Source organism: Oncorhynchus gorbuscha, linkage group LG02 (assembly GCF_021184085.1).
Source record: "Oncorhynchus gorbuscha isolate QuinsamMale2020 ecotype Even-year linkage group LG02, OgorEven_v1.0, whole genome shotgun sequence".
In the NCBI taxonomy this organism is placed as follows: domain Eukaryota; kingdom Metazoa; phylum Chordata; class Actinopteri; order Salmoniformes; family Salmonidae; genus Oncorhynchus; species Oncorhynchus gorbuscha.
Window position 1 is genome coordinate 55130912 of NC_060174.1, and position 13269 is coordinate 55144180.

General features: G+C 42.4%; 1 protein-coding gene across 5 annotated transcripts in view; it reads left to right on the forward strand.

Annotated features, from left to right (window-relative positions):
• LOC124004706 (probable 2-oxoglutarate dehydrogenase E1 component DHKTD1, mitochondrial) overlaps nt 1-9599 on the forward strand; it is a 39837-nt gene extending 30238 nt beyond the window's left edge. For 2 of the 5 annotated variants that reach the window (XR_006833517.1, XR_006833512.1), the window contains 9 exons: nt 89-228; nt 474-624; nt 999-1105; nt 1370-1534; nt 1831-1913; nt 2162-2328; nt 2982-3067; nt 3829-3996; nt 7875-7940. Coding sequence is in view for 2 of the 5 variants with exons in the window: in XM_046313424.1 (XP_046169380.1) it covers nt 89-228; nt 474-624; nt 999-1105; nt 1370-1534; nt 1831-1913; nt 2162-2328; nt 2982-3067; nt 3829-3933 (1004 nt within the window). In the remaining 3 variants the exon portion in view is untranslated. Of the gene's footprint in view, nt 1-88; nt 229-473; nt 625-998; nt 1106-1369; nt 1535-1830; nt 1914-2161; nt 2329-2474; nt 2615-2981; nt 3068-3828; nt 5403-7874; nt 7941-9151 lie in introns of those variants that run through there. The other 3 variants (XR_006833513.1, XM_046313424.1, XM_046313437.1) reach the window with 3 other exon arrangements.
• Nucleotides 9600-13269: the final 3670 nt, after the last annotated feature.

Genomic DNA, 13269 nt, shown 5'->3' on the forward strand with positions numbered 1-13269 from the left:
CATACTATAGTCATTTTTTGTAATTTATATATGTAATTATCATGTCTCTGGCTGTAAGAATGTGTTTTGTTTTCCATTTGTTTTGCAGGGTTCAACATTCGTATCAGTGGACAGGATGTTGGTAGGGGCACCTTCAGTCAGAGACATGCCATGATAGTTTGTCAAGACACAGATGACATGTACATCCCCCTCAATCACATAGACCCTGAACAGAAAGGATTCATGGAGGTAAATAATGAGTTATTGCAACGAGAGAGAAGAGAGAAAAAACAAAAAACAATGAGACTTGATACAAAATAACTTGGGACTTTCACTTACAATGCACGAATTGGGACTTGAGATTCAACCCTTTTTACTCACTTGAGGCTTGGACCTCATGACTTGTTTACTTGCTTTACTTCTAAGTTGTATAAGATTGTCATGGACACCCACCTGTAATACAGCGTGCACTCTTCTGCGTGTGTGTGTTCTAGGTGTGCAACAGTGCCCTGTCTGAGGAGGCCGTGTTGGGCTTTGAGTATGGCATGGCCATCGCCCAGCCTAAACTACTGCCTATCTGGGAGGCTCAGTTTGGAGACTTCTTCAACGGAGCTCAAATCATATTCGACACCTTCCTCTCTGGAGGTAATGAATGCTGATACTCTGGTCAATAACTTTCTGAAGTCAGCCAAGCGCTATTTTTAGGTCACCTCCTTTGAGGTTGCAGATAATTGAATATCATAAACCAGTTTCCTTCTAGCCCCTGGCGAACACCTATCAAGTCCTTTCAGTTCTGTGAACACAGATTAACAAGGGCTAGGGGAAAGGGGCTACATGGAATGGAGCCAACACTTTTAGTATACATTTAAGATTAAACTGGATATTTGGTCAACGTGATCAGTAAATCATGTTCTACACTTCAATATAAAAGCTTTATAGAGCATTCATAAAGCCTTCATAAACGTTAGACTCTACATTCTGGATCCACTCGGTGTTGATTTGAAATGTCTCTCTTCCAGGCGAGGCGAAGTGGCTGCTGCAGTGTGGGATGGTGATCCTGCTTCCCCATGGTTACGACGGAGCAGGACCTGAACACTCCTCCTGCCGCATGGAGAGGTTCCTACAGGTGAAGAGGGGAACACAAATCACATGGAAACAATTTTAAAGGAGCGGGGGAACCTCTGCTCTTCTTCTCTGCATTTTGTGGCAGTGGGAAATTAGAACAGACTTAAGAGCCCAGGGCTACTCTTTTGGAAACAAATACCTCTAAAAATACCATATACAATTACCTCTGTTATAGCTACTGTATACCGCTGTCGACTCACTCGCTGTCTCTTGTAATATTTATTGTATCTGTGTCTAAATCTCCTCTTCTTTCTCTTTCTCCCAGCTGTGTGACAGTAAGGAGGAGGGGGTGGATGGTGACAATGTCAACATGGGCGTGGTCAACCCTACGACTCCAGCACAGTACTTCCACCTGCTGAGACGACAGATGATACGCAACTTCCGCAAGCCGCTCATCGTTGCTGGGCCCAAGACTTTGCTCCGTTTCTCTGTAAGCTACTCAATAACACATCTAATACAAGCCATTAGAGTTAAATGGGCCTGTTTTGAATACCTTTAAAATGCATCCGTCCTCTCCCCCTTCGGGTAATCACTGATCGGTAGGTGAGTGAGTGGTTAGGTGAAGGCATGGTTTCCACTGTATTGCTGCCACCAATCTTACCATGTCATATCAATGATTTCCTCAAGGAGAGAAAGAAGGAAGGGTTCATTTGAAGGTTTTCAAACAGGGCTACTGTGAACATGTTTATGGTGACTGAGTTGATGAGTTCCTGTCTCTACCTGTAGGGAGCAACATCCAGTCTGGCTGACATGGCTCCTGGAACCTCTTTCAAACCTGTGATTGGTGACACCTCAGTCACACCAGCCAGGTAAAGAAGTATCCACAACATTACACCCCCTCTTCTGCTTCCTGTTGATAAGTGTATCTCCATTTAAAAATGTTGTCATTTTGTGTTATGGTGTCACTTTTATTTACGAGGTCAAATAGTAAAGTGTAGCTACATCTGTACATGCTGCAACTTCCAGGGTTGGCTGAACTCAAATGTAATTGACACAACCCATTACAGTTTGTACCCAAAACTGCTTTAAAAACGGTCCTTTCCTGCTATACCTGTAGTGTCCAGCAGGTGGTGCTGTGTTCAGGGAAGCACTACTATGCCCTGTTGAAGCAGAGGGAGGCATCCACAGCCACTCAGACCACAGCACTGATCAGACTGGAGGAGCTGTGTCCCTTCCCTCTGGAAGCCCTGCAGCAGGAGCTCACAAAGTACACCAATGCCAAAGGTAGGCTACACCTGACCTGGTCACTATTTTACTCAAACATCTAATATCTAAAAAGCCACTTTGCAGTCGCTTTTATCCAAGTATACCAACAACAAATGTATTTAAGTGAACCCCTGGCCTGCACTGGTCTTCTCTTCTTACCACAGACACTATAGGCCTGTCTCCCAGACACACATTAACCCTGGTTTAAAAATGGAGATTCCAGGATTCCAGGGGCGGCAGCGTAGCCTAGTGGTTAGAGCGTTGGACTAGTAACCGGAAGGTTGCGAGTTCAAACCCCAGAGCTGACAAGGTACAAATCTGTCGTTCTGCCCCTGAACAGGCAGTTAACCCACTGTTCCCAGGCCGTCATTGAAAATAAGAATGTGTTCTTAACTGACTTGCCTGGTTAAATAAAGGTAAAATAAAAAAATAAAAAATTAGGCTTTTACTGGTCAACACTGCTTACCAGAGATTGTGCAGCAGCATCGGATCAATTCATCATTTTGTGAAGTGTATTTGGTAGGGGTGGGCATTTGAAATGATTTTACAATTGGAAAAATGTAATGATATTATTTAAGATATTTGATTTAACTGTCCCCATCCCTAGTATTTTGCCATCTTCAAGATTATTTTTTAATGTAATCTTCTTCATGTGTTTGTGTCCCATACAGAGTTCGTCTGGAGCCAGGAGGAGCCCCAGAACATGGGCCCCTGGTCCTTCGTGGCCCCTAGGTTTGAGAAGCAGCTGGCCTGCAAGGTGAGTCCTGAATGATCAGAGAAACTGTTTGTGGGGATCAATTTGAGCAAGGAAGGGGAGGCTCAGAATTACTCAATTTGATCAGATAATGAGTTGTTATTTGGGATGCAAGGTGATTTGTAGATCAGTGATTCTGTACATTCCGACTGCAATGTAGTGGATATCAAACATGCACAATAAACTAAGTGTGCAAAACATGCTCTTTCCATGACAGACTTACTAGGTGAAAACTATGAGTGCTTATTGATGTCAACTTAAATCCACTTCAACCCGTGTAGATGAAGGGGAAGAGACCGGTTAAAGAAGGATTTTTAACAATTGACACATGATTTGTGTATGTGTGCCATTGAGGGTGAATGGGCAAGTGCCTTTGAATGGGGGTATAGTAATAGGTGCCAGGCACACCAGTTTGAGTGTGTTAACAACTGCAACACAGCTGGGTTTTCCACGCTCAACAGTTTTCTGTCTGTATCAAGAATGATACACCACCCAAAGGACATCCAGGCAACTTGACCCAACTGTGGGAAGCATTGGAGTCAATGGGCCAGCATCCCTGCGGATAGCTTTCGACACCTTGTAGAGTCCATTCTCTGACGAATTGAGGCTGTTCTGAGGGTAAAAGGGGGTGTTCAACTCAATATTAGGAAGGTGTTCCCAATGTTTTGTACACTGTATATTTGACTGGGTTTGATTTAAAAAATTAAATATTAACCAACCATTTTCATTTGCCCACCTTCTTTCTCCCTCTACTCTTCCTCCAGCTCCGGTCGGTGAGTCGGCCTACTCTGCCCGCCCCGGCTGTGGGCATCGGAACGCTCCACCACCAGCAGAACGAGGCCATCCTCACTGCCACCTTCTCCTCTTGAGGCACCGGGCCCCAAGATGGCTGCTCCCGTGGGCCCCAGAATGGATGCACCCTCCCTCCTCCAGTAAAACCACATTTACATCTCTTCTCTAGCCTGGACCTCCAGGCTGAATTTATCTCTGTTTCACATTTGTTTCACTCAACATTCTATGAATTGGTGAGATGAAACAATAGTGAGTCCAGGATCTCTTTTCTTCCTGTATGTTTAAATGTTCTCAAAAATACAAGTGCTAAAGGCTGCTTCTTCAATGTGGAGGGGGCTTCAGGTACTGAGTGGAACAAGACTGTTTGATGGTTTGGAAGGGCTGTTTTATCGTGCATTATGAAATGTAGCTGTCTAAAAACAATGTGATGTAAATGGTCTGAGATTGCATTGTAAAGCAACTCAATATTGCCCAGGGTGTTCATTTTTATAGTAAAATTGAATTTTAAATTCTTAATGTTTCTAACTTTATGCAAAAGTTAGTTTCACATGCAATATGATTGCATTCAATTTACTATACTGAAACAAAAATAGAAACACAACATGCAAGAATTTCAAAGATTTTACAGAGTTACAGTTCGTATAAGGAAATCAGTCAATTTAAATAAATTCATTCGGCCCTAATCTATGGATCTCACATGACTGGGAATACGATATACAGCCGTTGCTCACAAATACCTTAAAATAAAAAATGTAGGGGCATGGAACAGAACCAGTCATTATCTGTTGTGCCCTCCATGTGCCTCATGCAGTGCGACATCTCCTTCACATAGAGTTAATCAGGCTGTTGATTGTGGCCTCTTGACTGTTGTCCCACTCATCTTCAATGGCTGTGCGAAGTTGCTAGATATTGGCGGGAACTGGAACACACCGGTGTACACGTCCATCTAGAGCATCCCAAACATGCTCAATGGCTGACATGCCTGGTGAGTATGCAGGTCATACAAGAACTGGGACATTTTCAGGAATTCCAGGAATTGACGCAAGCACGGATCTATACACATGGGGCTGTGCATTATCATGCTGAAACATGTGATGATGGCGGCAGATGAATGGCACAACAATGGGCCTCAGGAACTCGTCACCATCTCTGCATTCAAACTGCCATCGATTAAAATGCAATTGTGTTTGTCCGTAGCTTATGCCTGCCCATACCAAAACACCACAGCCACCATGAGGCACTTTGTTCACATCAGCAAACTGCTCTCCGGCACGACACCATACAAGTGGTTGTGAGGCGGGTTGGACGTAATGCCAAATTCTCCAAAACGACGTAGGGTTATGGTAGAGAAATTAACACTCAATTCTGGCAACAGCGCTGATGGACATTCCTGCAGATTGCATACCAATTGCACGCTCGCTCAACTTGATACATCTGTGGCCTTGTGTGACAAAACTGCACATTTTAGAGTGTCCTTTTTATTGTCCCCAGCACAAGGTGCATCTGTGTAATAAACATGCTGTTTAATCAGCTTCTTGCTAATCCAGCCCTCTGACAGGTGTGGAATATCTTGTCAAAGGAGAAACACTCACTAACAGGGATGTAAACATATTTGTGCACAAAATTTGAGAGAAATACGCTTTTTGTGCGTATGGAACATTTCGGGGGTCTTTTATTTCAGCTCATGAAAAATGGGACCAATACTTTACATGTTGCGTTTCTATTTTTTGTTCAGTGTAGATATGGGGCCGTACAGAGAAAGAGCGCAACCAAAATATGGTTCTAAGTTTAAATCAAGGCCAGGGGTGTCAAACATACAGCGGGTGGTTTGAGTTAAACAATTACTAAATCATATAACAATATTCTTTCAAATGACAAAAACTAAAACTATGTATAAATGATTATCGGCATACTCACCTTTTTTGAGGAAAAATGTATTGAAAGTGTTGGGAGCCTTACTTTCTTCACCATGACTGGGTGAACAAAGTTTACCCACCAACTTTTTTTTTGTTTTTTTGTTACCACTACATCGCTGAATGTAATACATTTTCAGCGCGGCACTCCAGACCTCTTTGAGGACCAAATGCGGACCACGGCACAAAATGAGTTTGACACCCCTGCCTTAGACACTTAAGTTTACAACATTTATCATATTATGAAGGCACTTTTAGTTGCTCATATGTTGCCATACATCAGAGTATTATGATTTAATTTCTGTGACCTATCATCTAGTTTATCTTCAGAGTAGAAGATTGGCTCAGGTTGGGGGCTGAGGAATTCTTTAGTGTTCTCTTCATGAGGTGTTATAGTTTTTACTGTTTAAATCAACATCAGTCCAAATATTGTTAAAATGTTGGAAATATTATTTAGGTTATTTTTGTTTGTGTAGAAATTCAAAGCTTCTAATTTTGTTTTAGAGTTTGAAAGAAAAACACTAATATTTCTGAACAACTGCACAAATTAGCACCACAACTATTTCATATTTCTGCAGAAAAGTAAGGGTTACCATTTCTCTACAAGGTAACTTGGTAGTTATATTGGTTTCGGTCTTAACATTTCTGTTTTCATTTCAAAAGGTTGCATTTGTTGTGAATTTTGTCTTTACTGCTGCAGGTACGATTTCAAAAATATATGAAAGTTGACTACCACTGGATTTGAATTCTAACTTACTATTTAAAGTGGTAAGAAACCAATGCCATTGCTCTGTATGCTCATATTGTGGTTCAAGAAAAGGGCTACCATACAGTGCACCTGGAAAATATTTAGACCCCTTTGACATTTTCCACATTTTGTTAAGTTACAGCCTTATTCTAAAAAAAAAAATGTTTTTAATGCCTCATTAATCTGCATAAGTATTTACATAAGTATTCAGACCCTTTGCTATGAGACTTGAAATTGAGCTCAGGTGCATACTGTTTCCATGATCATCCTTGACATGTTTCTACAACTTGATTGGAGTCCACCTGTGGTAAATTCAATTGATTGGACATGATTTGGAAAGGCACACAGCTGTCTATATAAGGTCCCACAGTTGATCGTGCATGTCAGAGTAAAAACCAAGCCATGAGGTCGAAGGAATTGTCCGTAGCGCTCCGAGACAGGATTGTTTCGTGGCACAGGTCTGGGAATGGGTACCAAAAAATATCTGCAGTATTGAAAGTCCCAAGAGCACAGTGGCCTCCATCATTCTTAAGTGGAAGAAGTTTGGAATCACCAAGACTCTTCCTAGAGCTGTCTGCCTGGCCAAACTGAGCAATCGGGGAGAAGGGAGGTAACAAAGAACCCGATGTCACTCTGACAGAGCTCCAGAGTTCCTCTGGCAATGGGAGAACCTTCAAGAAGGACAACCATCTCTGCAGCCCTCCACCAATCAGGCCTTTATGGTAGCGTGGCCATATGGAAGCCACTGATTCAGTAAAAGGCACATGACAGCCCGCTTGGAGTTTGCCAAAAGACAACGAAAGGACACTCAGACCATAAGAAACAAGATTATCTGGTCTAATGAAACCAAGATTGAAATCTTTGGCCTGAATGCCAAGTGTCACTTCTGGAGGAAACCTGGCACCATCCCTACGGTGAAGAGTAGTGGTGGCAGCATCATGCTGCAGGGATATTTTCAGCAGTAGGGACTCAGACTAGTCAGGATCCTGGAAAGATGAACTGAGCAAAGTACAGAGATCCTTGATAAGAACCTGCTCCAGAGCACTCAGGACCTCAGACTGCGGCGAAGGTTCACCATATCTTGCATTACTCATCTCATATGTATATTCTGTATTTTATACCATCTATTGCATCTTTCCTATGCCACTCTGTCATTGCTCATCCATATATTTATGTATAGATTCTTATCCCATTACTTTACTTAGATTTGCATGTATTAGGTAGTTTTTTGGAATTGTTTCGATTACATGTTAGATATTCCTGCACCGTCGGAACTAGAAGCACAAGCATTTCGCTACACTCGCAATAACATCTGTTAACCATGTCTATGTGACCAATACAATTTGATTTCCAACAGGACAAGCACACAGCCAAGACGATGCAGGAGTGGCTTCGGGAAAAGACTCTGAATGTCCTTGAGTGGCCCAGCCAGAGCCCGGACTTAAACCTGATCGAACATCTCTGGAGAGACCTGAAAATAGTTCCCATCCAACCTGACAAAGCTTGAGAGGATCTGCATAGAAGAATGGGAGAATCTCCCCAAATTCAGGTTTGCTGTGCTTGTAGCATCATACCCAAGAAGGCTCGAGGCTGTAATCACTGCCAAAGTACTGAGTAAAGGGAATGAATACTTATATATGTCATCAGTTTTTTTTTATATATACATTTGCAAAAATGTCAACTTGTTTTTTTTTTACATTATAGCATTGTGTCTAGATTGAGGGTGATATTTTTTCATCCATTAGAATTAGGCTATAACATAGCAAAATGTGGAAAGTCAAGGGGTTTGAATTACTACTCTGAATGCACTGTACAACAGTATAATGAAATGGCAACACTCAATCTTCTCAGATAAATGAACTATATTTTCACCTTTTTGTTTGACTTTAAAGCCATTCACACCTGCATAGCGCCTCTCCTTTTCATATAAACTGAACAAAAATATAAACGCAACCATTTCAAAGATTTTACTGAGTTACAGTTCTTATAAGGAAATCAGTCAATTGAAATAAATTAATTGGGCCCAAAGCTATGGATTTCACATGACTGGGTCACAGGTACCTGTAAAAAGAAAAAAATAGTGGGGTGTGGATAAAAAAAACAGTCAGTATTTTGTGTGACCAATATTTGCCTCATGCATCTCCTTTGCATAAAGTTGATCAGGCTGTTGATTGTGACCTGTGGAATGTTGTCCCACTCCTCTTCAATGTCTTTTGGAAGTTTCTGGATATTGGCGGGAACTGGAACATGCTGTCAACCCAGAGCATCCCAAACATGCTCAATTGATGACATGTTTGAGTATTGATGGGTTAGGATTTCTAAACTTTAAATATTGTTAATCTTTATACTAGAGACATGAGTGCGATAGTCTGGTTAATGGTAGAAGCAGTTAAGTTTGGAATGTACTGAGTTCAGGGAAGACGATCACATGTTGGCAGGCACACACGATAAGGGTGGAGAGCTGTGGATTAGTGAGGAAACGGGGGTCGAGGTCAGGTCACATTAAGGAAGAAGGAACAGTTTATTGCCCGTATCACTTAACTTCCTGCCTAGCAATAAAGATGTCATGTTTAGAGAGGAGGAGATGCATAAACTCAGCAACAAGTTAACTCACTGTCATGTGTTTATTTTCAGAAAACTTCATGTGTAAGTATTTGTATGAACACAAGATTCAAGAACTGAAACACAAACTCGACAAGTTCCACAGTCATATGACTAACAGAAATGGAATAATGTGTCCCTGAACAAGGGGGGGGGGGTCAAAATCAAAAGTACCAGTCAGTATCTGTTGTGGCCCCCAGCTTTAAGTACTGCAGTGCATTTCCTCCTCATGGACTGTACCAGATTTGCCAGTTCTTGCTGTGAGATGTTACCCCACTCTTCAACCAAGGCACGTCCCAGACGTGCTCAATGGGATTGAGATCCAAGCTCTTCCCTGGCCATTGCAGAACACTGAAATTCCTGTCTTGCAGGAAATCACACACAGAATGAGCAGTATGGCTGGTGGCATTGTCATGCTGAAGGGTCATGTCAGTATGAGCTTGCAGGAAGGGTACCACATAAGGGAGGAGGATGTCTTCCCTGTAACTCAGTGTTGCTATTGCCTGCAATGACAACAGGCTCAGTCCGATGATTTTATTTATTTTTATTTTTATTTCAACTTTATTTAACCAGGTAGGCTAGTTGAGAACAAGTTCTCATTTGCAACTGCGACCTGGCCAAGATAAAGCATAGCAGTGTGAACAGACAACACAGAGTCACACATGGAGTAAACAATTAGCAAGTCAATAACACAGTAGAAAAAATGGGCAGTCTATATACAATGTGTGCAAAAGGCATGAGGAGGTAGGCGAATAATATAATTTTGCAGATTAACACTGGAGTGATAAATGATCAGATGGTCATGTACAGGTAGAGATATTGGTGTGATGATGCTGTGACACACCGACCTAGACCATGACGGACCCTCCACCTCCAAATCGATCCTGCTCCAGATTACAGGCTTCGGTGTACCGCTCATTCCTTGGACGATAAACGCAAATCCGACCATCACCCCTGCTGAGACAAAACCGCGACTCGTCAGTGAAGAGCACTTTTTGCCAGTCTTGTCTGGTCCAGCAACAGTTGGTTTGTGCCCATAGGTGACATTGTTGCTGGTGATGTCTGGTGAGGACCTGCCTTACAGCAGGCCTACAAGCCCTCAGTCCAGCCTCTCTCAGCCTATTGCGGACAGTATGAGCACTGGTGGAGGGATTGTGCGTTCCTGGTGTAACTCGGGCAGTTGTTGCCATCCTGTACCTGTCCCGCAGATGTGATTTTCGGATGTATCGATCCTAAGCAGGTGTTACATGTGGTCTGCCAATGTGAGGACGATCAGCTGTCCGTCCTGTCTCCCTGTAGCGCTGTTTTAGATGTCTCACAGTACGGACATTGCAATTTATTGCCTTGGCCACATCTGCAGTCCTCATGCCTCCTTGCAGCATGCCTAAGGCACATTCACGCAGATGAGCAGGGACCCTGGGCATCTTTTTGTTGTTGTGTTTTTGAGTCAGTAGAAAGGCCTCTTTAGTGTCCTAAGTTTTCATAACTGATCTTAATTGCTTACCATCTGTAAGCTTAATTAATTGTTTGTGGTTCTTTAAAAAGCATGGGAAACAGTGTGTAAACCCTTTACAATGAAGATCTGTGAAGTTATTTGGATTTTGACTAATTCTCTTTGAAAGACAGGGTCCTGAAAAGGGGACGTTTCTTATTTTGCTGAGTTTATTACCACTGGTGGAAATAGTTTTTGTCTTATGCAGCTGTATTTACCCAATGGGTGAATAAACTTGGTTGGAGCTTACATAGTGTCTGTCAATTTCTTACTCTGTTATTTAGAACCTAACAGTATGCAAGTGAAATCTGTCTGTAAACAATTGTTGGAAAAATGACTTGTCATGCACAAAGTAGATGTCCTATCCGACTTGCCAAAACTATGGTTTGTTAACAAGAAATTTGTGGAGTGGTTGAAAAACGAGTTTTAATGACTCCAACCTAAGTGTATGTAAACTTCTGACTTCAACTGTACATACACTGACCAAAAAGTTATTTTGTTGGCATTTATGTATGTCCCCATTACCAGTAAAACATAATCAACCTATTTATTTCACTTATTTGCTGTGCTGTTTTGTTGTTCTTTCTCAACCAGGATTTCAATCATACATGTCAAGCAGTGAAGTTTCAGCTCTGTCTGTCCGTGGCCTTTCTTCCTCATTGCGCACTGTCAGTGTGTCCGTTTTCCAGCTTGTCCAGCTGTGTCTAACATTTAATGTAAACCCCGTTTCTTGTCTGCATTGAAGTAGTGGTCCTTGTACCTAGGATCGAGCATGGTGGCGACCCTGTCAAGAGGCTCAGAGAGACTGCCAACGAATCGCTTGTTCACATCCTCTAGTGGACTTCTTTTGCAAGTTTTAACCCCACGGTCTGTGTCAGCAGTTTTGTTGAGCGGGCGTTTCAATGTCTTGACAGAGGGTATCACGTCTGCTGCAGACGCAGTTCATGAGGTGATTTCTCGAGTCAGTTGGAGCTAGGGGTGTGTGTTTGTTTTCAATGAGAGTCCACTGGTTTGTACTGATTGTTGCCTGTAACTCTTTGGCGACTGAGTACACGCCAAGCACTTGTTTTTGTTCCAGCAGGCTCTCCATCATGTAAAAAGTACTGTTCCACCTGGTGGAAACGTCTTGCTTTGTCCTTTTCGTTTTCACTCCAAGCTGCTCCTGTAAGCTAGCAGTGAGTGTTTAAAATGACCCACTATCTTCCTACCTGTTGCCACTGTGTCAGATAAGCTGCGTTGAGGCAAAACACCTTCATTTGCAGCGTGTGCCATGCATGGCAAATTGGCGACCCCGCATTCTTCCAAAGCCTTTGTCATATTACGTGCATTATCACGTAGCCCGTGTGTACTTTGTTCTTGGAGATTTTCCTAGTTTCAAACATGTTCTCAAATGCCATTGAAATGGCAGCATCGGTATGAGAACCAGAACATTCTTGAGCATGCAATACAGTGTTCCTCAGTACGAAATGTGCTGTCAGACTCTGCATGCTCATGGGGCTGACATCGCTGGTCCAAATGTCAGATTTCGCCTTTTGAGGTGTCTCGCAGAAATTGTATTTTTCTTTCAAGTTACTGCTCGACTTCAACTTGTTTAGTTGGTGGACGTGATCGCTTAGTTTTCTTCTGCTTTTGTTCTAAGTAGTTGCTGAACGTCTGGGGGTGATGCACTTTCAAATGAGTAATTCGATTTGTGGTATTGAAAGATTTCACTTTCTCCCCTCGGGAAATAATAGCAGAATAACTTTGCATATGGCCTTTTTGTTATTTTCCTTTTGAAACGTAGATATATCCACACAGCAGACATTGTGGGCAAGGGTAGGAATGCTGTGTTTCGCACGTGCAGCGCTGTTTTTTTTTCGTGCAGTCAGTACGTCATCTACCTACGTTATACAGGTATGCACGTCAGCCTTGACATCGGTTTTGCACGTCGGCGTTAAACTACACATTGAGCCGATGTTGCCATTTTTAGCTAATATCAGCCTTTTCCGTTATCGTGCATCCCTAGAAATTAACATTACATTTTCTGGCAACAGCTCTGCTGGACATACCTGCAGTCAGCATGCCAATTGCACACTCCCTCAACTTAAGACATGTGGCATTGTGTGATGACAAAACTGCACATTTTAGCTTGGCCTTTGTCCCCAGCACAAGGTACACCTGATCATGCTGTTTAATCAGCTTCTTGATATGCCACAAATGTAAGGTGAATGGATTGTCTTAGCAAATGAGAAATGCTCACGAACAGGGATGTAAATACATTTGTGCACAAATTTTGAGAGAAATAAGCTTTTTGTGCATATGCAAAACCCTGGCTTAGGGGCTATAGAGGTCGTGTTTTGGACAGGGACCAGGTAGACTTGTTCGGCCATCCTGATCTCTCTTGTTTGGCTATTAAACTGTGTGCAGTGGTCAGGATGGTGTGTCAGGCCTAAAGCTTAAGGATGCTACATTAGGATTGATTTGTTATCTTCAGTGCTCCGCTCCGAGATTAACCAGTCTGTCCAGGGAGACAGACCGTTGAGGCTCCACCATCTCATTAACACATTGTAATGACAAGAAGACCAATTGCACTTCCTTCAGAATCTCTGACACTTTAATTAACAGATTTAATTGGTTTTCTATGTAACCATCTCAGCTAACAGCAATGGTGATGTCCCTT